The sequence below is a fragment of the Lemur catta genome, chromosome 24 (assembly GCF_020740605.2).
Source record: "Lemur catta isolate mLemCat1 chromosome 24, mLemCat1.pri, whole genome shotgun sequence".
Classification (NCBI taxonomy): domain Eukaryota; kingdom Metazoa; phylum Chordata; class Mammalia; order Primates; family Lemuridae; genus Lemur; species Lemur catta.
Window position 1 is genome coordinate 2,547,020 of NC_059151.1, and position 26,610 is coordinate 2,573,629.

General features: G+C 42.8%; 1 protein-coding gene across 1 annotated transcript in view; it reads left to right on the forward strand.

Moving 5' to 3' along the window:
• The window catches only part of GPAT3 (glycerol-3-phosphate acyltransferase 3), a 41,750-nt gene extending 15,580 nt beyond the window's left edge, over positions 1–26,170 (forward strand). The window contains exons 3-12 of the mRNA XM_045536694.1: positions 7,300–7,570; positions 10,823–10,897; positions 11,792–11,881; positions 13,435–13,528; positions 16,778–16,893; positions 18,343–18,398; positions 18,922–19,007; positions 19,537–19,665; positions 20,140–20,219; positions 24,933–26,170. Coding sequence (XP_045392650.1) covers positions 7,300–7,570; positions 10,823–10,897; positions 11,792–11,881; positions 13,435–13,528; positions 16,778–16,893; positions 18,343–18,398; positions 18,922–19,007; positions 19,537–19,665; positions 20,140–20,219; positions 24,933–25,044 — 1,109 coding nt within the window. The 3' untranslated portion in view covers positions 25,045–26,170. The remainder of the gene's footprint in view (positions 1–7,299; positions 7,571–10,822; positions 10,898–11,791; positions 11,882–13,434; positions 13,529–16,777; positions 16,894–18,342; positions 18,399–18,921; positions 19,008–19,536; positions 19,666–20,139; positions 20,220–24,932) is intronic.
• Positions 26,171–26,610: the final 440 nt, after the last annotated feature.

Consider the following 26,610-nt stretch of genomic DNA (forward strand, 5'->3'; position numbering starts at 1 on the left):
ATCTTAATTTGTAAGGTGTATGGTTTAAAGTAAATCTGTTGTTTGTATCAACAAAATGATAATGTGAGGCAGAGGTAGGGGCAAATACAGGTTTTGGGGGGGTTTGAAGTTTGTAGCATTTGGAGGCCTTCTTAAATAAGGAATAGAAAGTGACCAACACACATTTAGGTGCAGGACCTTGGAAGGGGCCTATGCCCCTGACAGAGCTTCACCTTACTGGCTCAACGACCTTGAACTTGGCTGAGGGTATAGCAGCATTGCTTGGCTCTATGGCCTGAAAGAGACAGAGGCTGTTTTCCTCAAACCTTGCCTAGTGACAGTCCAGATTAGTGAAGATGCTACAGAGGCAGAAGGTTTGAGAATCCACGTGACAAAAACAAATCCAGGGTGATTATCCTTTCTAAACCTTGACTCATCTGCAAGATGCACAGGACAGCTGCTTCTACCTTGGAAAGGACTGGAAGAATGAGGGTACCGGCAAGACATCTGTGTCCTGTTGGTGCTGAGTCACCAATTGGACAGAACAGCCGCCTCGGACAACTGAGACCTGCGTGAACTAGGGAAATGGAGGGATCACTGGGTGGACCACTTCCCAGAGGCTAGTTTCTTTTTCCTTGCTTTTTGTTCTGTCTTCACTTATTGTAGGAAGACCCATAGCCCTAACGGAAAGGAAATCAGTTGTGTTCAAAACCTCAGTAAAAAAAAAATTAATAAAGGGTGAGTTGACTTACAATTTTCTGGGAGTGAGGATCCCAAAAAGCAAGTGAATTAGTGATAAGTGCAGAGCTAGATGAATGTTCGGTGAAGTTTTGGTTTTCCTGTATTAATTCAAGTTCCCTTTCTTCCCTTAAAGGTAGCAAACATGCTTGGCAGAAGTGCTACTCAGGCTCTCTCTGTGGAGTCGAAGGGAAAGATCTTACGAGTTTGGGATTCGTCACAGGGCCAATGTTGAACAGCGTGACGTGGAACTTGCGGCTTTAGGATATGGAGAAGCATTTGGTTTTGGAGTCACAGGCTTGGTTTCCAATCCTGGCTCTGTTCCTTGTTGTCCGTGGCCCTGGGCACGTCAAACCCCTCTGCACGTTGGTTTCCTCGCGTATCCAATGGGATAAACACGATGCCCCATGGGATTATGGGGACTTCGTAAGGGGACATGTCAAGGGCTTAGCGGACAGCCTGGCGTCAGGAGCCACTCAGCAGATGGCAGTTGCCTTCTAGTAAGGGAAGGAAGGTTTAAAAACACACAGGGGAGGGATGAGTACGGCTGGCTAGAACTTCTAATTGAGATGGTAGCTAGAAATTTGGGAGACTCTTAAAAGTAACATTGTCTTTCTGGTTTTGGAAAAATCAAGGTATAATTTACATGCATTAAAATACATAATATTAAGTGTTCAGCTAGATGAATTTTTACCTTGTTAGAGACCCATGTCACTGTTGGCCAGATCAAGCTAAAGAACATACGCATGGTGTCAAAACTCTCTCACGTCCCCACCTAATGTATGTCCCTCATCCCTCGGTCCCTCTGATAACCTCTCTTCTGGTGTCTGTCATCATCAATTAGTTTTTCCTACTTTTGAAATTTACGTAAATGGATTCATGCAGTATATATACCTTGTGTCTGTTTTTTTTTTCCACATAGTATAATATTTTTGAGATTTCTGCATGTCGTTGCATGAATCAGTGGATTTTTTTATATTAATAATTACTGTGGAGTATTCCTTTATACAAATCAGTGATTTGTTTATCCATTATTTTGTTGATTCACATTTGGGTTATTTCCAGTTTTTAGCCCTTAGGCAGAAAGCTGCTATAAACAGTGTTGTACAGACATTCTTAGGAATGTCTGGGCATTGGGTGCCCCAGTGTATGTTTAACTTTATTATTAATAGAAACTGCTGGATGGCATTTCAAATGTTTGTACCCTCTCGGCTGCAGTGTGTGAGAGTTCCAGTTGGTCCCAAGCCTCTCCAGCACTTTCGTATTTTTAGCCTTTTAAATTTAAGCCATTCTTGTGGGTGTGTAGCGGTATCTCATTATAGCTATAAAAATAGTGTCTTAAGTATTTTTTTCTCAATGTGAAATAATACGTATACTTTTGAAAAATTAGACATTGCAGAAGTATAAATAATAAAAGTAAAAATCAGCCATATGAAATACTATTACCTAGAAAAGACCTAATGTTTTCATGTATTTCCTTATTGTTTTTTTCACCCATTCATATATATTTTTGAAAATGTAGTTGACATTTTAGTTTAGTAGATAGATCTGGGCTTAGGCCCTGGCATCTATTTTTTTTTTAAAGATTCCACAGCTGATTCTGGCCTGCAGCCGTGCTGAGACCACAGAGTTCAACCCTTCCCCCCTTGCCCTTATATCTTAGTGTCTGGTCTGGTGCCTGCCCCCCCTCTCTGTATTGACTCACTGAATGAATGAATGAACGTTTTCATTTAGATGAGGGAATTGATTCCCAGCTAAGTTGAAGTTGACTTTTCCAACAAGTTTCTTAAGTGTAGTTTTTCTCTTTTTTCCCACACCACAGTGATGGGATCATAAGTGTATTTTTGAGCGTAGCATTCATTTTTTAAAAGTAGAGACTAGTACAATTAGTCCCCTTTACCCATCACCCAAATTCAACAATTGTCTAGAATTTGCTACATCTGCTTCATCTTTTTTTCCTCCCAGCGTTTCCTTTGTGGAAGTATTTTTTTAATTAAAAAATTAATTACAGAACCAGTATATGAGCAATGTAGAAAGTTAGAGAACAAAAGCAATTAGAAGTATCAGTCTCATCTTAATGTATGTCCTTTTAAGGAAGTATTTCAAAGCTAATTCCAGGGATCACATCTTTTTACCTTTACAAACTTCAGTATGCATCTCAAGAACTGGACCTTTTTTTTTTTTTTTATAAGAACCTAAAGCCATTCTTATACTAAGTTAATAACAATAAAATTAATTTTTAAAAAGTACTTAGGAAGGAAAGCAGTGATAATCAGGAACACGAAGGAGTGACTGGGAAGTAAGTATAACCAAGTTGCCTAATTTCTATCCTAGAAATTGTAACTTCACTAATGCCCCAGGGAACGGCTTGGATGTGGTGTGTCTGGAGCTCAGCCTTGTAGTGTTACAGCCAAGTTATGGTAAGAAAAGGCGGCTGAAAGTGGACTGGAAATCCGTGCGGTTGTGTGACTATGTAGTTGGCGCAGTAATTAACATCGTAATATATGTAGCGATTAATGAATTAAAGGAGAGTGAGATGGAGATCAGTGGTCTATTTCTGGGACCCGTTCTCGGTCCTGGCTTGTTCGGATGACATACAGATCTTTCTAGTTTTTAAGTGTTTGCCTGAGCATTGGCCGTTCCCTCTTGGCGAGAATATTTCTGTGGTTCCTTGATCCCAGTAGCACTGGTCCCTCTCGCTCCCCAACCCGGACATGGGTTGGTTACTGTAACTGCCTCACCCTGGTCTCTTACTCAGTCAGGTCAGTCACACTTATGGGTGGGGAAGGAGGTTGGGGATGGTGGGGTGGGATGTCAGCCGTCTTCCCAGCCAAGGCCTGAGCCCCTCAGAGGAGCTTCTCATGCCAGGAAAGGGACAGCACTGCCAATAGTTGGTGCTGGGACAGGTAACCGCCCCCCCCAGTTCTGTAGTAATTGGGTAGGGAAATGCAAGTATAACACACATCGACAAGAGTGTGCATTGATAAATGTACGGCTGCGTGCATTTTCCAAAGTGAACTTACTCGTATGTCTGCTCATCTAGATCAAGAAATAGAACATTGCCATAGTGTCTTCTTCCAGTAACTGTGGGATAGGGGAGTGTGGTTTTGTGCATTCCAAACCAGATTTAATTTAAAATGTATGGAAACAGTGTTAAGAGAGATTTCTGTTTCATGCTGTCCCTCTATACGTTCACCTATTGTTGAGTTAGTGAAGCTTATGACTGAGTAGTGTTCTTGCTCAGACTAGTTTCAGTGAGTTTTCCCTGAGAGGGTATGTTTGGGACGCTGAGCTTCTGCCTTTTGGCACATACGTCATTGATAGATTAAGGGTGCAATTCTGTTCATAAGCTACTGTATTCTCTTTTGAGCTGTAGGAGAGCCTCATTTTCTCCATTGCTGGCGTAGGAAGCTTGCGAGTGTGATTTATAAATGGGCAGTTATTCCAAGAGTTCTTTCAGGTCATTTAGAGTTAATTATGTCTGAGATGGTTTTAACTTCTGTCTCCATTTCCACAGGCCTTTCCTATCTGGCGTTATTTATGTGTGAGTGACTTGCTGAAGGCACGGAGGCACAGGGCAGCTTGTGCAATTAATCTCTTGCATTAGATAAAGAGAGTCCTCATTTGATTTCCTTCCAAGCATGTTGGTTTGGCCGGAGTGTTTGGTATATGGACAAAGTTCAAAATGTTTATAGATTTACTTTGCAGAACTGACTTCTGACATAAAAGGAAAAAATGTTCCTAGATTCAGGGTTTCACAAATTTAAGAATTGTGGGTTGCTCTGAAGGATCATGATTCATTTATTAAAAATAACTGGGTTTGTTGAATTTTGACCATTGTCAAAATTTGAATAAGGTCTGTAGATTAGACCGTTAATGCATTGCATTACTGTCAACCTCCTTGATTTTGATAATTGTTCTGTGATTAAATAAGTGAATCTCTCTGTCCTAAGGAAACATGTGCTGAAATATTTGGGGGTAGAGGGGATGAAGTCTACAAATGTATTCCAAGTGGGTCAGAAAAAAATATCCTTTTATGCACGTAAAGATAGGACAATAAAGCAAATGTGGCAGAATGTTGGCAATTAGCAAGTCAACTTTTCTGTATACCTGCAATTATTAAAAAACGGATCTTCCTGAGTTACACCTGGGAGTGGAATTGCCAGGTCATAGGATCTGATGTCTTTGAATTTACTAGGTAGTGCCAAATTGTTTTCCAGTATGCTTGTACTAATTGCATTCCCATTGTTCCACATCTTCACCAGTACTTGATATTATCAGATTTCAAATTGTTATCAATCTTACAGATCTCATTATAGTATCTCATTGTGGTTTTAGTTTGCATTTATCTGATTATGGTGACTCTGAGCATCCTGTTTTTTTTTTTTTTTTTGAGACAGAGTCTCACTCTGTTGCCTGGGCTAGAGTGAGTGCCGTGGTGTCAGCCTAGCTCACAGCAACCTCAAATTCCTGGGCTCAAGCGATCCTCCTGCCTCAGCCTCCCGGGTAGCTGGGACTACAGGCATGCGCCACCATGCCTGGCTAATTTTTTTCTATATATATTTTTAGCTGTCCATATAATTTCGTTTTATTTTTAGTAGAACCAGGTCTCCTCTTGCTCAGGCTGGTCTAGAACTCCTGAGCTCAAACGATCCACCCGCCTCGGCCTCCCAGAGTGCTAGGATTACAGGCGTGGGCCACCGCACCCGCCCTGAGCATCTTTTCAAATGTTTAGTCATTAAGGCTACTCTTTATGAATTGCATATTCTTAGCCATTTTTTTTAAACAATGTTCTTTGACATTTTCCTATTAATTTTTTTGTGTGTTTAAATATATTCTGGAAATTAATCCTTTGTCAACTACATGCATTGCAGTTATCCACATACTTTTTTGAAAGATGCTTAAGCGAAATATAAAGTTGAGTTATATTTTATTTGAGTCATTCAGAATAAACTAGGTAAAGGGGCAGAGAATATATTACACATCAAGTGTGTCGGGACTGAGGGGTTGGCCTCTGTTTGCAGATCTCTTTTCTCTTGTCTCTGTTGGAGAATATGGGGCAACTTGAGCTTGCATTCTTGTCTCTGGCCTTTCTGGAAAAGGTTATTTTTAGAAGTGCTGTCTACTGTCCCCAGTGTATTTCATTTGGAGGTTTGCTGAATAACTTATTCTTCCCTCCTGTTGTAGACGTAAAAAAAAAACTGTACATTGCTAAACAATGAACCGCTTGCACTGCTAAATATTGGCCAGTACTTGGGTTGAGTAAGCTGCTTCAAGTGGTACTGCGGTGCCTACGGGGCAAGAGGTTATCAGTAGGGACGGTATCTTGGTTCATCCTGATACCAATTGAGCCTTTCAGGGAGGTGGTGTGGAAAGGCTAAACCCCTTACACTCGACTTCAGAAAAAAATAACCTAATGATCATCCAAGAACATACTTTATTGCTCTAATTCTTAAGGTGTTTGGGTATTAGCTTTGGATGTGGGGCAAAAACAGCCAGCCAACCGCCTCCCCCCCCAAACCTACCAAAAAATCCCAAATCTAAAATCATAAAGCATTAGCCTGTTTATTTATTTATGTAGACACAAGGTCTGGCTCTGTTGTTCATGTTGGAGTGCAATGGCGAGATCATAGCTCCTGGCGGCCTTGAACTCCTGGGCTCAAGCGATCCTCCCACCTCGGCCTCCCAGAGTGCTAGGATTACAGGCGTGAGCCACCAGGCCTGGCCCATGAAAAAGTTTTAATATATGGTGCTTCTATGCACTTTGCTTACTTTTCTGCAGGAGCCTGTGTTTTTCTTATTAAATTATTTTTATATATTAAAATATCAACTGTTTGCCATTTGTGGTAAATATCTTTTGCCATTTTGCCTGCTTTTTTTTTTTTTTGAGACAGAGTCTTGCTCTGTCACCCTGGCTAGAGTGCAGTGGCATCATCATAGCTCACTGCAACCTCCAACTCCTGGGCTCAGGAGATCCTCCTGCCTCAGCCTCCTGAGTAGCTGGGACTACAGGCGTGCGCCACCATGCCCGCCTAAGTTTTTCTATATATTTTTAGTTGTCCAGCCAATTTCTTTCTATTTTTTTAGTAGAGACAGGGTCTCGCTCCTGCTCAGGCTGGTCTTGAACTCCTGACCTCGAGTGATCCTCCCGCCTCAGCCTCCCAGAGGGCTAGGACTGCAGGTGTGAGCCACCGCACCTGGTCTCCTTGCTTTTTGACTTTATGTTTTTTATCAGGGGAGGACAAAAGTCTTTATTTTTGCACAGTCTAGACCTATACTTGGGAAGACTTGGTTTCTGTGAGTTCTTTGGCTAATGGCACACATGGAGGAAATCCAAGCAAAAGGGTTGTAAAGGGCCCAAATTGCTCAGGAATGAGTTGAAATCGTTGGGTAGAGGCCGTTGCACGCAGCCACAGCCATGTCTTCTCTCCGCCCGCTGCAATTGCTTGTCTGTTACCCGAGGTCTGCTGCATGTCGCCCGTTACACTTGTTTACCTGTTTTTTATTTTCTACACGCGTTGCTCCTTCGGCCAGTTGTTCTGTCCTACAGCATTTTCTCATGTCGTGATGCTTTCTTTTAAGGTATTATCGAAAGAGATGAGTCACCCATGGAGAAAGGGCTCTCTGGCCTGCGCGGAAGGGACTTTGAGCTGTCTGACGTGTTTTATTTCTCCAAGAAGGGACTGGAAGCCATCGTGGAAGACGAAGTGACTCAGAGGTTTTCCTCAGAGGAGCTGGTGTCGTGGAATCTCCTCACGAGAACCAACATAAATTTCCACTACATCAGCCTAAGGCTCACCACGGTGTGGGTGCTGGGCGTCCTAGTGCGCTATTGCATCCTCCTGCCTCTGAGGTGAGTCACCTGCCCGTAACTCGTGTCATCGCTCCGCTTTGGTTTTGAATCATGTACGTAAGGGCCACGTAAGAGCACCGTGGCACTAATTCTACCCCGTCCCGCTTAGGAAACACCATCAAACGTGTCCTCTGCAGGGGTGTGTTAAGTATCTCTTCTCCTTTGACATTTTTTTCCCAAATGAAGGTGTGCATTCGGAATCCAGTATATTAAACATGTCTTATAATGGGATCCACCTTGCGGTTACAGTCGTAGATGATTTGGTGTTGGATAGACAAGGGCAGTCAGCAAGAAGAGGAGGAGAGAGGGTTGACAGTTTCCCATTCGTAGCGTCAGCCAAACTATGGCAGCTGCCCAGAGCCCAGTGCCCTCTTTGCCGGGCTGTCACGGTTCCCAGCTGCACAGGAGAGAACAAATCCCTGAGAGTGGGGACCGCGTGGAGAGAGCCATTCGGAAGTGTGAGTTTGTTCCTTCTAATTCCACTGTGATCACCGACTTCTCTTACTGAAAGCTCCTCACCCGGGTCCCCTTCTGCTTCCAAGCTGGAGTGCCGCCTGGGGAGGAGGCAGGCTGAAGCCCAGGTTAGTGGAGGCACAGAGTGGAGCGCGAGTGGGAGACACCGGGCATGGGATGAAGCTGGCCAAGGTCAGTTGAGCGTGGCGGTGGTGGTAGCTGGCTTGTGGACCGGCCACGACATCGTTGTTAATTCTCTTGCTTCATTTCCCTGGACGTGGCCGTGGTGTGCTCGCAAGAGCTTTCCAGGCAGTTGTTACCAGCCAGCTACAGTTGACACATGTGTTGAAACCTCTTCACCGTCCCCAGGGTGGGTGGCCTCTACTTGCCCCATCCAGATTTATCACAAGGGAAAGCATTGCTTAAGGACAGGCACATGCAGATTTCCGAGTTCTTGCTGTTGTCTTTTGCTCATGTTGCCAGTCCAGACAGGGTGTAGCATGTCTTTTGGGACTCATTTCTGTTGCGATAACAAAGCAAAATTCAAGGCTTCACATGCACCTTGGCCTGGACCTTATCCAGTGCTCCCACGACTGTCCACTGGTGTGCAGGAAGGAAATATTAGAGCTTTTATTAAATATTTATTAAAAGCTTCTATTCTGTAATATGTATCATTAGCGCATCCATTTGTTCTGTTTTTATTTTTGAAAAGAAATGAAACTTTAGTAAAGTGCAATGTATGGAGGAGTTCTTGCATCCTCACCTGGCCCATGGGTCGGGCACCGTATCCAAGGTAACCGGAGGGAAGAGTGAGGAATTCCGCAGCACAGAGTAGTTGAGGTGCCCTCATTTGCTGCCGGTTAGCTTTCACCATGCTGTGGGGGCCCAGAGAATGGTGGTGTGATTCTGTCATCTAATTTTAACTAAACTAACGCTCACAAAATAGGTCAGTGGTATAAAAGATCCAGTAATATAAACACCCACTGCTTCTCAGCCTTTTGACTAAGATCAAGTGCAGTAATGTGAGCATCTAAGAACAAAAAGAAAATGGAAAACTTAAGACTCCTTGGCACCTACTAAGAGTAAGAAACAGAATTTTCTGGCCTGTTACTCTAGCAAATAAAAAGTTTCAATAGTTTTGAACCCAATCGTTAAACACGTTAAAACGCAACCTTTTCTGATTTAATGTGTAGGAATAAGTGATTCTCATTAGGACAATGTGGCAAAACATTCTTTAAAAACTTTTGCGTAATTTATGGATGAGATTAAAAAATGATATAGTTATTGCATCAGTGACTAACATGAACATACAGAGTCTAAAGAATGTAACATTCAAATTACTACGTCAAAAGATGTTAAACCAATCTTTAACAAGATTTAACACCTTAACAAGGTATTTATAGGGAAGCATATTGAAAATGCTTTGTTCTTGCTCAAAATATAATGAATAACGTTAATTATACTTATTAACATCTATTAATATAGCATTTAAATTATAATCATATAATTAGCAATAATATGATTATATTAATTATAAAATTAATAAATTCTATTTATTGCTATATTAATGCATTATTAATTATATCTTGCATGAGGCCAAAATATTTTGCAACATTAATGTATATTCTTTTCTTTCTTTATTTTTTTGAGATGGGGTCTCACTATGTTGTCCAGGCTGTTAGCTGTTCTTTTTTTTAAAATCATCCTCTAATGTAAAACTCGAGATTGGTTAAGATAAACTAGTTTGTGCTCCAAATGTCTGGTCAGGAGGTAAAGAGTGAAACTGTCAGGAGTAAACCAGCCCAACCCTCCCCAGGGTCACTGCTGCTCCTGACTGTTGACCTCAGGCAGCCGCTGTGGCTTTCCCAAACCCACAGGCCCTTCCGAGGTGCAGCCGGGGTTCCCTTCAGTCCGGCTGCTGAGTGAACGCCCCACGCGTCCAGCAAGATGGGGCGAGGCTCTGCAGAGAACGGGCAGCCACAGATCTGGTTCGATTTGAGAGGGTAGTGAGATAATCTAAGTTTCTGCTGTCTCCATTTGACAAAGTAGAATGGTTTCAAGAATCTTATTAGTAAAATGCCATTAAACTATTGATTCTTCCTCACCTTTGACTAAATCCCATTTATTTTGAAGAATTTTAAATCTTAACCTTTTCTTTTTGAGTAGTTCTATTTGTATTTCTGAAAACTCATATTTTCGTTTTGAAGAGAAAATACATGCATATTAAAAGCACTTTTCAAAAATGAGAAAATGTCTATATGGGGATTAGCGTTACTGTCGGTCACCCTGTTGCTCTGAGTTATCTTGAACCGTGCAAAAGGACAATAGTTAGATTTGTATTAAAGGATTCCTGCCTGGTGATCTATTTTAATGTTCTTCTTATGAAAGAGCCTTTAAGTATATTTCTTTACTAGCCCTCTTAGCCTTTTGATGATTACACAGATTGAACTTGACAGGTTTGTGAACAAATTCCCAGGCCTTCTCTGTGCACATACAGACTAGCTACACAGATGTGCTTGTTGTTATTCTGAAAATGGTATCATACTCGATATATTATTCTGAAACTTACTTTGCAAATTTTTGTCTCTCAAAATGTATTGGGAACATTCTTCCATGTCAGAATGTAAAGACTTACCCAATTCTTTTGATGACTGCATCATATTCCGTAATGTGGATACTCGACAACTCATTTACAACTTTATTATTTATGAAATTTTAGGTTACTTCCCTACTATTTGACAAACTTTTTCATTGCCTTTTTTTTTTTTTCTTTTTCATTCTTTCTTTTTTTTTTTTTAGGGTCACTTTGGCTTTCATTGGGATCAGTTTGCTGGTTGTAGGAACCACACTGGTGGGGCAGCTGCCAGACAGCAGGTGAAATGTTTTCTTCCATCCGGCCATAAGTAGGATTGTCCTTTTCCTTAGCTGTGTCCACAACGAGAATATTTGTTTGGTTCTTATGTCTTGCATTACTTTCATGGTCTCTTATTAGAATTCTGCTCACTCTGTCTTCGTAGTCTTCATTTGATTTTCCATCTTACTTCCATATAAATTGAAAGAAGTTGTTTTTTCAAAGGAGAAATGAAGAAAAGACAGAAAATGAACTGAGACACTCAAAGCAAAGAGAGAGTCTTATATATTGGCAGGCTCGTAAGACCAAGACCAAAGAAGCTTCAGTTTCAGGAATTTATCTGAATAGTCTAGTAGGGCAGGAGCTACTTTGCATCAGAGTTATGTCCAACACTCTTGGTAAACTTTTGCCGTCTCACACTAAAATGCACGGATGAGGCCAGGTGCGGTGGCTCACGCCTGTAATCCTAGCACTCTGGGAGGCCAAGGAGGGTGGATCATTTGAGCTCAGGAGTTCGAGACCAGCCTGAGCAAGAGCGAGACCCCGTCTCTACTAAAAAATAGGGAGAAATTATCTGGACAACTAAAAATATATATAGAAAAAATGAGCCAGGCGTGGTGGCGCATGCCTGTAGTCCCAGCTACTCGGGAGGCTGAGGCAGGAGGATCGCTTGAGCCCAGGAGTTGGAGGTTGCTGTGAGCGAGGCTGACGCCACGGCACTCTAGCTTGGGCGACAGAGTGAGACTCTGTCTCAAAAACAAAAACAAAAACAATGCCCCGATGGGACTGGAAGAGTTGAGCAGAGCAGAGTAGGATGCAGAGCAGCATCAGGTGCCCAAGAGCACGGTAACGCTCGCATCGTATTGTTTCTGGGGAGTGCTCAGAACTGACAGTAACGTGTTTTCTCTTTGCTTCAGCCTCAGAAACCGGCTGAGTGAACTGGTGCATCTGACGTGCTGCCGCATCTGCGTGCGGGCCTTCTCTGGCACCATTCACTACCACAACAAGTGAGTGTCTGCTGTCCCCACGCCCCCGCCCCCCATTCCGCCCGTCTCCGGGCAGAGCCGGTGGGGATCGGAGTGGGAGGAAGCGGGTGGAGCCCGGGCATTCGCAGTGTCCACCCCTCCTGCTTAGGGTGTCCCACGAGGCACGAAAGCACTGGATAAAAAGAGCTCTGTTTGCAGAAGGAATGTCGTCGTACACATGCAGTGGTGCTTAATAATTGAGCGTCTTCGGTGTGCAGGCCAGACCCCGTGTGGGGGACGCGGCCGGCTCACTGTGCGGGGCACGGGGGGAGCTCTGGGATGGGTGGTTTGGGATCGATCGGGTAGTGAGTACGCAGCAGAGTTAGGGTTCGAGCCGGGTCTGTCTGGTGTGAAAAGTGACGATGGTGACGGGCCCGTGGGGTGGGGAAAGGGACTCGAGGTGGCGTCCCCAGGCCTGGTTTCCGGGCTCAGTGCTGCCACTTCCAGCATCCGTGCCCGAGCCTTAAAACAACCTTCTGCTTTTCTCACCCCGCATCATAGAGAGTAAAGGAAGCTGAGGAAAGTTCTTAGCTCTGGGAAAGGGATTTTGGTCGCTTTTCAGTGTCTGTTCTTGTTACCTCAATGTTATTTTTTAAAATTTAACATCACTGTTTTACAAGTTCTAGGACAAGCCTCTTTTTTTTTTAACTGATTGGGTCTTTCTTTCTCATGTGTAGAAGGGAAACATTTTGTCATTTGGTTTAGGCCCCTTAAAAGTTTTAAATTATATGATGCAACTGGACTATGAGTTTTGAAGGAAGGAGTAGAAGAAGTTGCAGAAATGTGATCGGAGGGGACACTTTCTCCAGAAAAGGGTCTCTAATCACATATGGAGGAGTTCATAACTTACAGAACTGCTTCTCATTTTAAGGAAGATATGCTAAAATCAATGCATTTGGTTCCCTTTCTTCTCCACGTAGATAAGCAAACTGCTTTGCTTTATTGGTGTCAAATCCTGGTTTAACTTTAGGGTAGAGATGGACAAACTAAACCACAGGCCTGAAGTCCAGATCTGGCTTGCTGTCTGCTTTCTGTAAATAAAGTTTTATTGGAACACAGCCACGCTCATTCATCGACATGTTGTCTGTGGCTGCCTTCGTGCTACACCAGCAGAGTCGTAGTCGTGACAGGGATGGTCCGGCCCGCAAAGCCTAAAGTGTGTACTGTCTGGCCCTCGATAGGAAAAGCTTTGCAGACCTCTGCTCCAGAAAGCTCGGAGGGAGGAAACCATGGTAAATTTTCCTGTAGGTCACCATGAAGCCACTGAAAGTTGTATTTATGAAGATCAAAATAATATGAGAGTACTTAATGAAAATACTTAAGATTAAATAAGCAAAACTTACGTATTATCAAAGGAGAGTCACGGCCCCTCGCTCTACTCCCGTCGTACCACCCAGAGATGACGTCTTAAAGATGGGCCCGTGCACCGCCGAACTTTATTTTTAAAAATATGCTTAAAAAAATCAGATGAGTCTCTCTATGCTGTTCTTACTTTTCAAGGTTTGGTATTTACCATTGTTTGTGATGAATTGCAGGCAGTACAGGCCCCAGAAGGGAGGCATCTGTGTTGCCAACCACACCTCTCCGATAGATGTATTGATCCTGACAACAGATGGGTGTTACACAATGGTAAGGGCCGCTCATTGATCCTGCAGGTAGTTGGCTCTTTCATGGATTGGTCAAACTTTTAGTTTATTTCGGCACAAATTAGAAAGTTGGTGCTATATTAGAAATTTGATTGGGTTATACTATAGCCATATATGTATTTTGTTGTGTATATTATATATTGTAGCTATGTAAGTTAGGTAATATATTTACATGAGAAATACGTAGTGCAAGAAAAGGAAAGAAGGCCGGGCGCGGTGGCTCCCGCCTGTAATCCTAGCACTCTGGGAGGCTAAGGCGGGAGGATCACTCGAGGTCAGGAGTTCAAGACCAGCCTCAGCAAGAGCGAGACCCCATCTCTACTAAAAATAGAAAGAAATTATCTGGCCAACTAAAAAATTAGCCGGGCATGGTGGCGCATGCCTGTAGTCCCAGCTACTCGGGAGGCTGAGGCAGGAGGATCGCTTAAGCCCAGGAGTTTGAGGTTGCTGTGAGCCAGGCTGACGCCACGGCACTCACTCTAGCCTGGGCAACACAGCAAGACTCTGTCTCAAAAAAAAAAAAAAAAAAAAAAAAAACAAAAGAAAAGGAAAGAAAATTGCCATCATATTTAAAGTAGTAAAAAATGAACTTACTGAAATGTAGACATACTTGAGGTTGGTAGAACTTTGTAAAGTTGATTCCATTTTTCTCGTAAAATGCCTTCCGCTGTTGAATAATGTTTTGGAACATGATATTCTTCCTCCTTGGAGTTGTACAAATCCCCTAGCCAGCCAATTAGTTCTCTCTTCCTTCAGGGAGTTCTATGCAATTAAAAAAAAAAAATCTAGCTCTTTAATGAGGATCTAGTAAGCAAGACATATATTTGTTTTCTATTGCCCTTACAAATTTGTCAGCATTTCCTACATCACCTTTATTTGTCAAGTAAGTTCTGGGGATGCCTGAAGCTCCAAGTTAGTGTGTGGAGCAGAAGGATTTGACGGTGGTCCCGGGGGAATCTTCTTTTCATATTCTCGTGGTGGTGGGCAGGACTTCAGGAGGGCAGATGGCTTTTATCTCACTCACTAGCTCCGGGGATTGACAGTCACGGTCTGGTCTGGGGTGTTTTTCTGGGAAGGCGTTTGAAGGGAGTCCCAGCTGCAGGCAGGAGGGTGGGGTGAGCTGGCACACGTCAGGTATTTGACTATTCCTGGGTTATGCTGTCATTTGAAGCCCTTTGTAAAAATTTCTACTTATTGCCATATGTTTAATCTATCTAAAATACAGATTCAGATATATAACTCCTGAACAACTTCATTTTAACACATTCTGAAATTTCTCTAAATAGTGGAGTTCTTTCTGAATATCTAGGAAGCTTTAGCCACCTTTATGAAAAGACTTATGGGACTTAATCTTGGTGGTTATTAATCTTTTTTAGGTTAGGAATATTTGATAGTTATGTACCTTTTTTAAGAAAAATCATCGGACACGATGATAAACCATATGTGTGTGTCATACAAGCACGATGTTTTGTATAATTTCAAGGTGTTTGTGGATCCCTGTAAAGCCCAAACCTAAACACCTCCCGTGGTGACAATGCACCTCCCAACACTGTCACATTGAGGATCGAGTTTCCAATCTGTGAACCCTGGGGAACATTGTTCAAACGATGGCACTGCCTAATCATGATTTTGTGTTTCTGAGACCATGCGCTTTCTGTGTCCTGGTCAACAGAGTTGAGTAGAACCCACTGAGACCGGGGAACCTGGAATTTTGTTGGCATTTTCCTTAATTTTTGATTATGTGTAACTGCAATTTCAGTGTGAGCCAAGGTTTAGAAAAGCATGGTAACTACAAACAGTGCAGTCCAGTCGCTTGACTGGTAGAAACCTAAAGCCAATTGAATGTATTATTTTTTCCTTTTTTTTTTTTTTTTCTTTAAGCCCCAAATTGAAGACATCAGCCAATTGAATTTAAATCAGGGATGGCACTAGGCAGAAATGGGAGGAAACTGTTCCCCCGAAGGTCATAATTGGCCTTTCTGGCTAAATATAAGCTATATGTCTGAAGAACATTAAAGCTCTCTTGTCAATGACTTTTCTTTTTTAACGTTCCAATAAATGCTGCCTGAAATGGTAGCAGTTCTTGCTACGTCGTCTGAGATGTAGGTCGCATGAGGTCAGATACCGTCTAAGTAAGTTTCTTAGATATTCTCTTCCTTCAGCATCGTTTTTTTACTCATTTGAAATACAGTTGGGTTCATTTGCTTTAGTTTGCATTCAGTTCGTTATTCCCACCCTTGTTGATTTTGTTTTATTTTGTTTTTGAATAGGTAGGCTATCCACATGCTTCTCAGTGTCAAAGCTAAACAAGAAAGGTGCACGCACAGAAGTGCCCCTCCCTCCCACGTTCATTCTACCCCTTTCCTTGACTTTTGTGGGTTTCCAACTTCATTGGCTTGGGTTATCCTTTCTGTATTTATTTTTGTAGAGATCAACAAATGTGTGTGTATGATTTCCCCTTTCTTCTTACACAAAAGGTAGCATACTGTATTTGCTCTTTTGCCTTTTTCACTTAACAATATCTCCTGGAAATCACTTGTTACCAGTCATAGAGATAAGCCTTACCTTTTTCCCAGCTGTGTAGTATTCCACTAGACGTATGCACCATTGTCTGTTCATCCAATTTCCTATATTTGGGCATTCAGGTAGTTCCTAATATTTTGCAATAAGAAGTAATACTGTAATTAGTAGTCTCATGCTTAGGTATTTCCATTTTGTTGGAGGTGTATCTTCAGGGTAAATTCCTAGAAGAAGAATTATTGAAATGAAGGGTAAATGTATATGTTATCTTGATAGATGTTGCCAAATTTCCTTCTGTTAGCGTTGTAATCCTCTCTCCTTTTCCCCAAGCGGTGTATGAGAGGGCCTGTTTCCCGTAGCCATGCATGATATATTGTCAAGCTTTTAGATCTTTGTCAATTGGATGGGTTTGAAGTGGTATTAAAGTGTAGTTATAATTTGTATTTCTCTAATCTTGACTAAGTTGAAGGGACCCCTACTTGTTAAAGTTAGAGGATAGCTAATGCAGCAGTGTAACTTGAAATTGAAAGGTGCTACTAAAGAATACCTTTTGCTTGCATTTGACTTGAAAAGTCCTTTGACCAGGCTAAGAACTCAGAAGGCCAATCTGATTTCTGAGTGGGGAACAGGAATTTATTGGTACTTAAAAAAAAAGTCTTTCTTTGAATAGCTGTGCCTTTATATTTTTCTCTTTTTGTCGTGGTGCTTCTAGGTTGGCCAGGTTCATGGCGGGTTGTTGGGAATTATGCAGAGAGCTATGGTCAAGTCTTGCCCACATATCTGGTTCGAACGCTCAGAAATGAAGGACCGACACCTGGTCACTAAGAGGTAAGCAGTGAGATTACTCAGTATTCACTGGGGCAGCATAAAAGCTGGTAAATCTTTTTCTTTTTTTGGAGACAGAGTCTTGCTTTGTCACCCAGGCTAGAGTGCAGTGGCATCATCATAGCTTTGCTGCAACCTCAAATTCCTGGGTTCAAGCGATCCTCCTGCCTCAGCCTCCTGAGTAGCTGAGACTACAGGTGTACACCACCATGTTAATTTTTTCTATTTTTGGTAGAGATGGGTCTTGCTCTTGCTCAGGCTGATCTCAAACTCCTGAGTTCAAATGATCCTCCCGCTTCGACCTCCCAGAGTACTAGGATTTATAGGCGTGAGCCACTGCGCCCGGCCAAAGCTGGTAAATCTTGACCTTCCTGCCAAACAGGACAGAAAAACACTGAAGATAAAACTAAAACATACAGAGCTCTATTTGTAGTTGGACCTTCTGGTGAATCACCTGTCTCAGCCAGATCTTTACAAATTTTAATTCTGTAGTCCCAGAGGGGTTTGTGATGGGATCAAAGGCCCGTCTGTCTGTATTGCTGTGCCTCAGGTATGGTGCAGTGTCTGAATTTTCAAGGTTAAAAATTATCCCCTCGGAGGTTAAATAATTGAGAACTGTTTGCTAAACAAACAGACGGTTGACTTCGTGCTGATGAGTGACCATTGTCACTTGAATCCAGCTAGAGAGAGAGAAGTGAAAGACAGAGCCTCCGGGCTTTGAGGTTGAGCCAAGCTTCCAGAAACATTAGCCGGGAACTGGAGCTCAGCTTTGTGCCCGAGGCCCTTGAGCGAAGGTGGCCTGGTCCTTGCTTCTGCAAACCCGAAGGCAGCCCGTGCCCTTAAGGGTAAAATGAAAAGTACTTGCTGAAATCTGCTTCCGGTGAGAAAAAGCATTCCCTGTCTTGGGATCGGTGAGCAATGAGACCCTCTGGCAGCTGCGGTGCTTCTCGGCTTCCGATGAGCAGAGCAGAATGTAGGGTTGGCTGCAGGGAGGACAGGACCTGAGCCTGGAAGGACATCCGTCCTCAGCCTTGATGGGAAAGTTTGTCCTGACTCATTGAAGGTGTCCCCTTGCACTTAAGGGCCTGATGCAGATGGGCCCAGCAATCAGCAGTCCCGTTTTCCAGACGGGGAAATACAAGCCCACGGGGAAGGACACGGCTCGAGATGTGGGGCTCCAGAGTGCATGTCGCACGACCGTCCAGTCATCTTGCCTGAGAGCCGGCAGCAGCCGCTCACTCGGAAGTTAGAGACATTGCAATAGTGCAGCCCTCCTTAGACTCTTCTAGAAAGGGAACAACTGGAGTTTATTTCCTCTATTTATATCTTATTTATTTTCTCCCTATTGCTTTAAAAGTATATTTGTGCCAGGAAAGTATAAAGAGTGTTGAAAAGGACTCCCACCTATCTCTTTTTAAAGGTAGAATTTTGATCCTTTATTTTTCTTCACAGACTAAAAGAACATATTGCGGATAAGAAAAAATTACCCATATTAATCTTTCCCGAAGGTAAGAATGGGGACTGCCCGCCAAGCTGTAGTCGATAACAACAAACCACCAAAGGCCCATGACAAATAAAATTGTTCTAGAATTGGCATTTTCAGTCCAAATCTCGGCTGTCCTCCAGGAAAGGGATGGATTTCTTTGAGCTATTAATTCCCTGCTTTCTTTTGTGATTTGATGGAAGTCATGCTACGTTTTTGATTTCAAAAGTCATTTCTGGGTAATGGACTCAGGAACATTACTGTCCATTACTTTTGGAGGATCCTATTTTAAATGCATTGAAATTGTCACGTCTTGTAAAGAAGTTGTACCCACGGAGTGTTCAGAGAAAAAGTTTGTGGTTAAGCTTGTTTAGGACTGTTAGATTACTACCCACTACTTAAGCAGGGGTTGATGTGTGAAATGGGAGTATAATGTCTGTAATTTTGATATTTTTAATTATTTCATATAAAAATAATTCCTTTTAACATTTATTTTAAAAACGACTGCCTTTAAGAATATTCACTGCCCCCTCCCGCCCCCCCTGCAGGAACCTGCATCAACAACACCTCGGTCATGATGTTTAAAAAGGGAAGCTTCGAAATTGGCGGCACCATACACCCCGTTGCAATTAAGGTAACACGGATGCCAAAAAACAAAACAAAACAAACCAAGGCATTAGATCGGTAACTTTCTTTCAATAGGATTTCAAACTTAAAATTTGCAAGAAGGAGGAACACTTTGTATACTCTCTACTCAGATTCACCGTTTCTTTACATTTTGCCCCATTTGAGTTCTCTGCCGATCTGTAGATAGCTTTGCCCGGGGTCACTGTGCGCCAGGTGTTGTACTAAGTACCAAGGATGCAGTGACTAAGCAAAATGGGTACTGTGCCCACTGACCTCCCAGTGAAGTGTGGGGACAGACATTTATTTAACAGTCACGCAAGTGACTCTTGTTGCAGTGCTCTGGGGCTCTGGTCAGGAAAGCAGGTGGAGTTAGCTGGTCTCGTTTGCTTTTTTGGATCAACTCTATGAAGCGAAGTGACTTCCTTTTTCGTAGGGTCTGATAAAGGTACCTGGCCTGCCACCCTAAAAACGTGCACACGGATGAGAAGCCACCACTGAGTTCATAACTAGGATGTGTTTTCTCTTCTTTGTTCCAGTACAACCCTCAGTTTGGCGATGCCTTTTGGAACAGCTGCAAATACAACATGGTGAGCCACCTGCTGCGAATGATGACCAGCTGGGCCATCGTCTGTGAGGTGTGGTACCTGCCCCCCATGACCAGAGAGGTATGCCTTAGATAGCAGCTGGTCTTTGGCACTTTATCTAATCAAATAAAGGCAGGAAAACCTTTGCCTGAAAACCTGGGTGTCTCCCTTCTCCGTATCGTGCCTTTTTGCTTTCTCAGCCAATGAGTCATTTTTTAATAATGCAGTTAGCTCACTTCACATCAGGCCATTTTATATTCAGAGACTGTTTTCCATAAGAGTTTTACGATTGCTGTTGGTTTATTGAACCTGTAGATATTATATAATGTTGTTTCTTGGGTAAGACTAATAAAGAGTCTAATAAATACATGCACATGATAAAAAAATTAAATACAGCACTGCATTTTCTTACTAGAACAAATGATATTTGCTTTGATTCGAGCCGAAATGTGAATCTTACAATTTAAAACGAATATAAATGATGATAAGACATTTTAAGGTATTAAAAGCACTATATCCAAGATGTCTTTGTATTTTTTTTTTTTTTTAAACCAGGAAGGAGAAGATGCAGTCCAGTTTGCTAACAGGGTTAAGTCTGCTATTGCTATACAAGGAGGATTGACTGAACTTCCCTGGTAAGAAGTTTTTCAGAAATACTATCCCTTTTTTTTTAATTAGAGGAAGAAAAAATCACTGCTAACAATGCCATTTATTCTAGTTACCTGCAGGTTTGGGAGAAAGTGGTGGTGGCTTACGCATAATAACAGTGGCGTAAGCAGGGTGGATGTTTATCTGCCTCACTTAATCATGGGCAGTCAAGGCTGGATAACTGCTCAGTCTGTATTGCTCCACTGTCCTCAGCTTGTGCGTCTACTTCACGGTCCAGGATGGCTGCTCCAACTCTACCCAGTGCGTTCAGCAAATGGCTAGGAGGAAGGAATTAAAGAAAGGAGGACACATTCATCTCTTTAAGAACTTGAGCTGGAAGGAAGTTGGAAATGCCACTGACGCTTGTATCCATTGGCTAGCACTCAAGTCAGGTGGCAACAAAGGAAGCTGGGGAGTGTAGTATTTGTTCTGGCCACGTGCCCAGCTAAAATTTAGGTTCTTTTACTAAGGGAGAAGAAGGTTCTTTTACTAAGGTTCTTTTACTAAGAAGAGAGGGAGAGTGGATTGGGAGTGGGATGGGCAGTGGGAGACAAGGGGCTACTGATGGGCTCATTCATGCTTAACCGGAGCTATAACTCTATTTCAAGAAAGCTTAGCCAATTAGCCGGGCATGGTGGCGCGTGCCTGTAGTCCCAGCTACTCGGGAGGCTGAGGCAGGAGGATCGCTGGAGCCCAGGAGTATGAGGTTGCTGTGAGCGAGGCTGACGCCACAGCACTCACTCTAGCCTGGGCAATACAGTGAGACTCTGTCTCCAAAAGAAAAAGAAAAGAAAAGAAAAAAAAGAAAACTTAGCCACTTGAAAGAAAGGGAAATAAGTAAAATACTTTACTTATGAATAACTGTAGCTTTAGTTTTTTGTTTGTTTGAAGAAGATGGGACGTAGTTGAGTACAGAATGTTCTCTGCCTCGGCTGCCGAAGCAGAATACAGTAGTCCCCCCTCATCTGCGGGGGATACATTCCAAGAGCCCCGGTGGATGCCCAAAACCGTGGGTAGGACCAGGTCCTATACTATGTTTTTTCCTGTGCACACATATCTATGATAAAGCTTAATTTATACACTGGGCACCGTAAGAGATGAACAATGATAACTGCTAATAGAATAAAACAGTTATCATACTATATTGGCTATAATAAAGTCTATGTGAACGGGGCCTCTCTTTCTTTCTCAAAATGCCTTAGTATTTTCAGACCGCGGTTGACCGCGGGTAATTGAGACCATGGAAAGCAAAATCCCAGACAAGGGGGGATTACTATGCCGTGGACTGGGTGGCTTGGGTGGCTCAAACAACAGAAACTTATTGACTCCCAGTCCCGAAGGCTGGAAGTTTGAGATCAGGGTGCCGGCATGGGCAGTTTGGGGTGAGGGCTGCCTTCTCCTGTGTCCTCACACGACCTCCTTGTTCAGGCATGAAGAGAGAGGCTGCAGGGTCTCTAGTGTCTCTTCGTACAAGGGCACTAACGTCATCAAGAGGCTCCACCCTCCTGGCCTCATCTAACCCAAACTACCTCCCCGAAACCGTCACTTTGGGAGTTAGAGCCTTAGCATGAATTTTGGAGGGGACAGAAGCATTCAGTGTATGACAGTGACAGTTAACTATGCCTCCATTGTCAGAGGAGATCAAATTCTCACATACACACAGACATTCTAATAGTAAAGTGTCGCAAAACAGTCTATACTTCATGTCCAATAAGTTCAGTAAAGTCCCTGCTGTCTCTTTTGGTGTTTCAAAAACATTTTACATGAAAAGTTCATTTGAGGCCATTGCAGCAATGTTGTAGGAGCAGGGTTTGGTCAACCGAGTCAGGCTGTGCGCCGAGCAGCCAGGAACCTTCTGAACCAGCAGGAGGACCCGGCACTGTTTGGGGTGTAGGCCCTGGAAGACGGGCTGGCTGGATTCTTACACAGTAAGCTCTCAGCATCGCGGATAGGTTCTTGGAAATGACTTTAAGCAAAATGACTTATAGAAGGTCCTCGAGTACTATTGTGTTGTTCAATGATGTTTTGTTATAATGTTGAAGAGAAAAAAATTGGTTTTGTTATACATCATTTTGCTTAAAGTCACAGTTTCTAATAACGTCTCAAGGCCTTTAAGTGACGACTTAACTATTCTCCTTTATGCAAGGGTGGGAAAATATCACTAAAATGTTTGACCCATCCCCATATTGTGAATACCACTAATTTGACCCAGGAAAGCCTGTCTCTGGCATCCAGGACTCTAAGAAGCTACTAACAGGTGAAAGCCTGTTTCTAAAATTTATTATACTAATTAACAAAGCTTGGGGAAATGGATGGGCGATAAAGATAAAGATAGCCAAAGCTATGTAGGGGCACTTCCGGGAGGTGGCTGAGTACCCCTGGAGTGTGAGCTCTCAACTTAGGGCGACTGAGTCGCCCTAAGGTATAAGACTAATATTTGTTTTACACTATCTAAATTGGAATGTGTTCAGCTAAATGACAGATACCATAATGTCATAAAATTCCAGGTTTCCCTTAGTCCATAAATGTCCTCGTGATTCATGTTCATGTGTGCAACTGGCTTCCTTTCCATTTTTTTAAAACTCTTTTTTTTTAAACTCTTTTCTCATCCTTCCTCTTCCTGCTGTCCAGCCCTTCTGCTCCTCCCCTGCACACCTTATGAAAAGCCTGGGGTTTTGGAAGTGTGTGTAGTCTCAGACTCAGAGGAAAGGAAGAAAGCCTTGAGGGACAAAAACCACCTAGGAGTCAGCCAAGGACAGACTCGCCATCAGACTGGCTTAGCTAAACGTGTCAAAAATGATCCTCAGAATTTTTCGATTTCATTTTATCAGGCCATGTGCAATTTGACAATAAAAGATGACTTTTAATTACCCAGCCTCTTTTTAAAAAAGAAAATATAGCCTTATTGCCTTTCCAGATATTTTTGTCACCTACCTGTTGGGTATGAATTAACATGTCTAGATTGCTTTTTTTGTAGAATAAATGAAAATTTAATTGTATGATCTTAAACTGGCTCTTCCGTAGGGCTGCTGCTTTTCTTAAGAACTAAGATCTGCCGCCACTGGAAAGGGGAAACGGGTAGAACTTTGAAGTCTCTAGAAGTGGCAGATCACAGTTGGGGAGCTTAGAGCAGCACGGAGTTTACTGGGTGCTTGGGAAGGAGGATTGTGGAGAAATAATGTCAGGTTGCTCAAAACAACCGTTGCCAACTGCACATTTTTGCCTGTTTTTGGCTTGGACCTCAGGAAAGGAGAAAGGCCTCTCTCACCTCTCTCCCCCTTTCTTAGTTCTTACCGTACAGGTAAATGTTGTGAAGAGTTAGAGGCAGCTTATTTGGTTAAAAGAGGCTCATGTGGACAATTCTGGGGACCCAATGACAATTTATTATCTCAGTTCATGAAAATTTCCCACAACTGACCCCCTGGATAGTGTGTGGATCACAGTCTATTTTTGAGCTGAGGGCTTGCGGGTGGGCTGTGTCTTAGATTCGACTCTCGAAGCCAGGACATGGCAATGGTCTCAGGCAGGTGTCTGTGTGGAGGTCAAGTTCCGTCCTCGTGGCTTTGAGTTCACTGGCTGACCTGTGATCATTCATCAATCATCCTCAGAAGCACTCGGTAAACATTCATGCTTAACTGGGTTAAAATTCAACAGTCACAGTATAAAGTAAGCAATTTCTCAGTCCTCACTCTCCTAGCAGTTAAAATCTAAAACTCCCCCAGCCCTTCCAGTCTGTTGTCTCTCTGTGTCCCAAGAAGGACAGGCAGGCAGAGCCCGGCTACCCGGGCAGGTCTGTGTTCTCACCACCCTGGAGGGACTTCAAAGATTTATGGGCTCTGGATGAAGCAATGCTGCCTACATATAGGCCTTCGCTCCTGGGTGAATGCAATTTGTGATTTTGTTGTTTGTTTGATTCTGAGTCTGCTTTGTAACATGGAAGATTATAAATATCAGAAATATAGTGCTCGGAATGAAAATATAACTTGTGAATCATAGGGTTAGATTTGAATAATGCTTAACCCGTTTATGTTTAAGAAATTTACCCACCCATTTAGTCCCCATTTCTTGTGTATGTATTGAAAATTTTCCATATGGTTTTCTAGTAAGACATAGGTAGATGAAAAACCAGTATTTTGTTTTCCTTGGGAAATGGTTCTTCCCTCTAAGTAACGTATATTTATTTTTTATTTATTTTTATTTTTTTTATTTTTTGAGACAGAGTCTCACTCTGTTGCCTGGGCTAGAGTGCCGTGGCGTCAGCCTCGCTCACACAACCTCAAACTCCTGGGCACAAGCGATCCTCCTGCCTCAGCCTCCCGAGTAGCTGGGACTACAGGCATGCACCACAATGCCCGGCTAATTTTTTCTATATATATTTTTAGTTGTCCATATAATTTCTTTCTATTTTTAGTAGAGACGGGGTCTGGCTCTTGCCCAGGCTGGTCTCGAACTCCTGACCTTTAGCGATCCTCCTACCTTGGCCTCCCAGAGTGCTAGGATTACAGGCGTGAGCCACCGCGCCCGGCCCAGTAACATGTATTTATTAAGAGACTGAAATCCGGGTCTTCTTGCTTCCAAATCCAGTGTTCCTGGTCCCATTGCTGAGCAGCTGGGCCCGTGTCACTACACTGTCGGGTGGCAGGCAGCCCTGTTAGGTCATTGCTGGGGAGGATCTTACACACTTGTCTTCCTGTTCCCAGGGACGGAGGGCTGAAGAGAGCAAAGGTCAAGGACACCTTTAAGGAAGAGCAGCAGAAGAATTACAGCAAGATGATTGTGGGCAACGGATCTCTCAACGCTAAGTCCGACTGATGCCGCCCTATAGATAAACTTGGCCTTCCGGAGCTAGCCCTTAGGAATGGAATGGTTTTTATTTTTTGGGGGGGGGGGGGGAGGAGGGGGTTGTTTTGTTTTTATTGTTAATCTTTTCTACAGAATGATTGTCTCTACCTCTCTATGCCAGAGGCAGAACCCACAGGTGCCCTTTGTTGTTTTGCCATTGCTGTTGTGAATTGCAAGGTCGTTGTGAAGTGCAAGGTCGTTGTGAAGTGCAAGGTCCTTTCCTGAGTTAAAACAGGGAACTGCCTTTTGTGAAATGATTGTGGTGGTGTCGATGGAATGAAATGTTTGTACAGGAAAAAAACGCTTCTGACGTGTGTTTGGAACTTGTCGATATGGTAATTTGAAAAAAAAAAAAGATACCCCAAACTCTCTTTTCCTAATCAGCTTTCCCAGTCCCTCCAGTCAGCTCCATGGTGGGGTCATTATGTTCTATGCAAGGTTGGAAAGAACAATGGCGGACTGTAGTCAGGAGACAGGACAACTTTGTGGCTACTTGATCTGAAAGTCTGGAGGAAATGTAAATTATTTTTTACTACCCCATTGAAAGAGAAATACTATCTGGTAAGCTTCACCAAAGAAAAGTGAGTCAAAGTTAATGCGTGTGTGCATTTATGTGTAGACAACATGCCAGCACGTTCTAGCCAGCATGCAGAGCCGGTGATGAAGAGCTTAGTTTCCCTTGTTCGTATGCTGAATCGATACCCAATTCCCCTCCCATCTACTGAGTTGTTTGTTTTTATAACCAAACACATTTTCAAATAGAAGGAGCCTTTAAAAAAAAAAAATCACATGGAGTATCTTCAGCATGAATGAGTGAGAAGTATGTGGGGCCGCCCCTCACCCTCTACCCCTCTGTGGTTTATTCCCGAACTTTCCCAGTCTCATAAGCAGCAAATAACTGGTATAATTACCTTTTAGAAACTGAGCCTTACGTTTTTTAAAGGGGAAATAAGTTCTCTCCGACTCGCACAGCATAAGCAATGTTTGATAGCAGTATGATGCTGTTGTAAACTCCCGAGAGTATCGTATCTTTGGTAACCATGTACAGAATGTAAAACTGTCTTATCATGAATATAAATAAATTCTATATTTCTAACTGTGTGTTGCATTATTATCCCCTCCCCTCCACCCTCCTCGGGTTTTGAGTAAGTTAAATTCTTTCGTATTCCAAACAAGGATTGTTTTGTTTTGCATTCCAGTGACATAGTTACATTTTATTGGACTGGAACAGCTGGGGACCAAGAATGTGAACCACTGGTCTTTTTTTTTTTCCTTTCTTTCTTTTTTCTTTCTTTTTTTTTTTTTAGCCTAGTTATTTGGACTCTAGCCCTGTGGACTCTGGCTCGAGCAAAGTCAGAAACTTCAGTTATTTTGCAGAGGAGTTCGGACAATTGTATCTAATTAACTACATAGGTAGGCCTGGCATTAGCTCCATCAGGATACACTCTTCTTATGTAGCGAGGTGGATTTCATTCCAAAGGGAAATTTGCAAACTGGTTCTCTCCTGGTCATCACCGTTTCTATTCCCACCCCCGA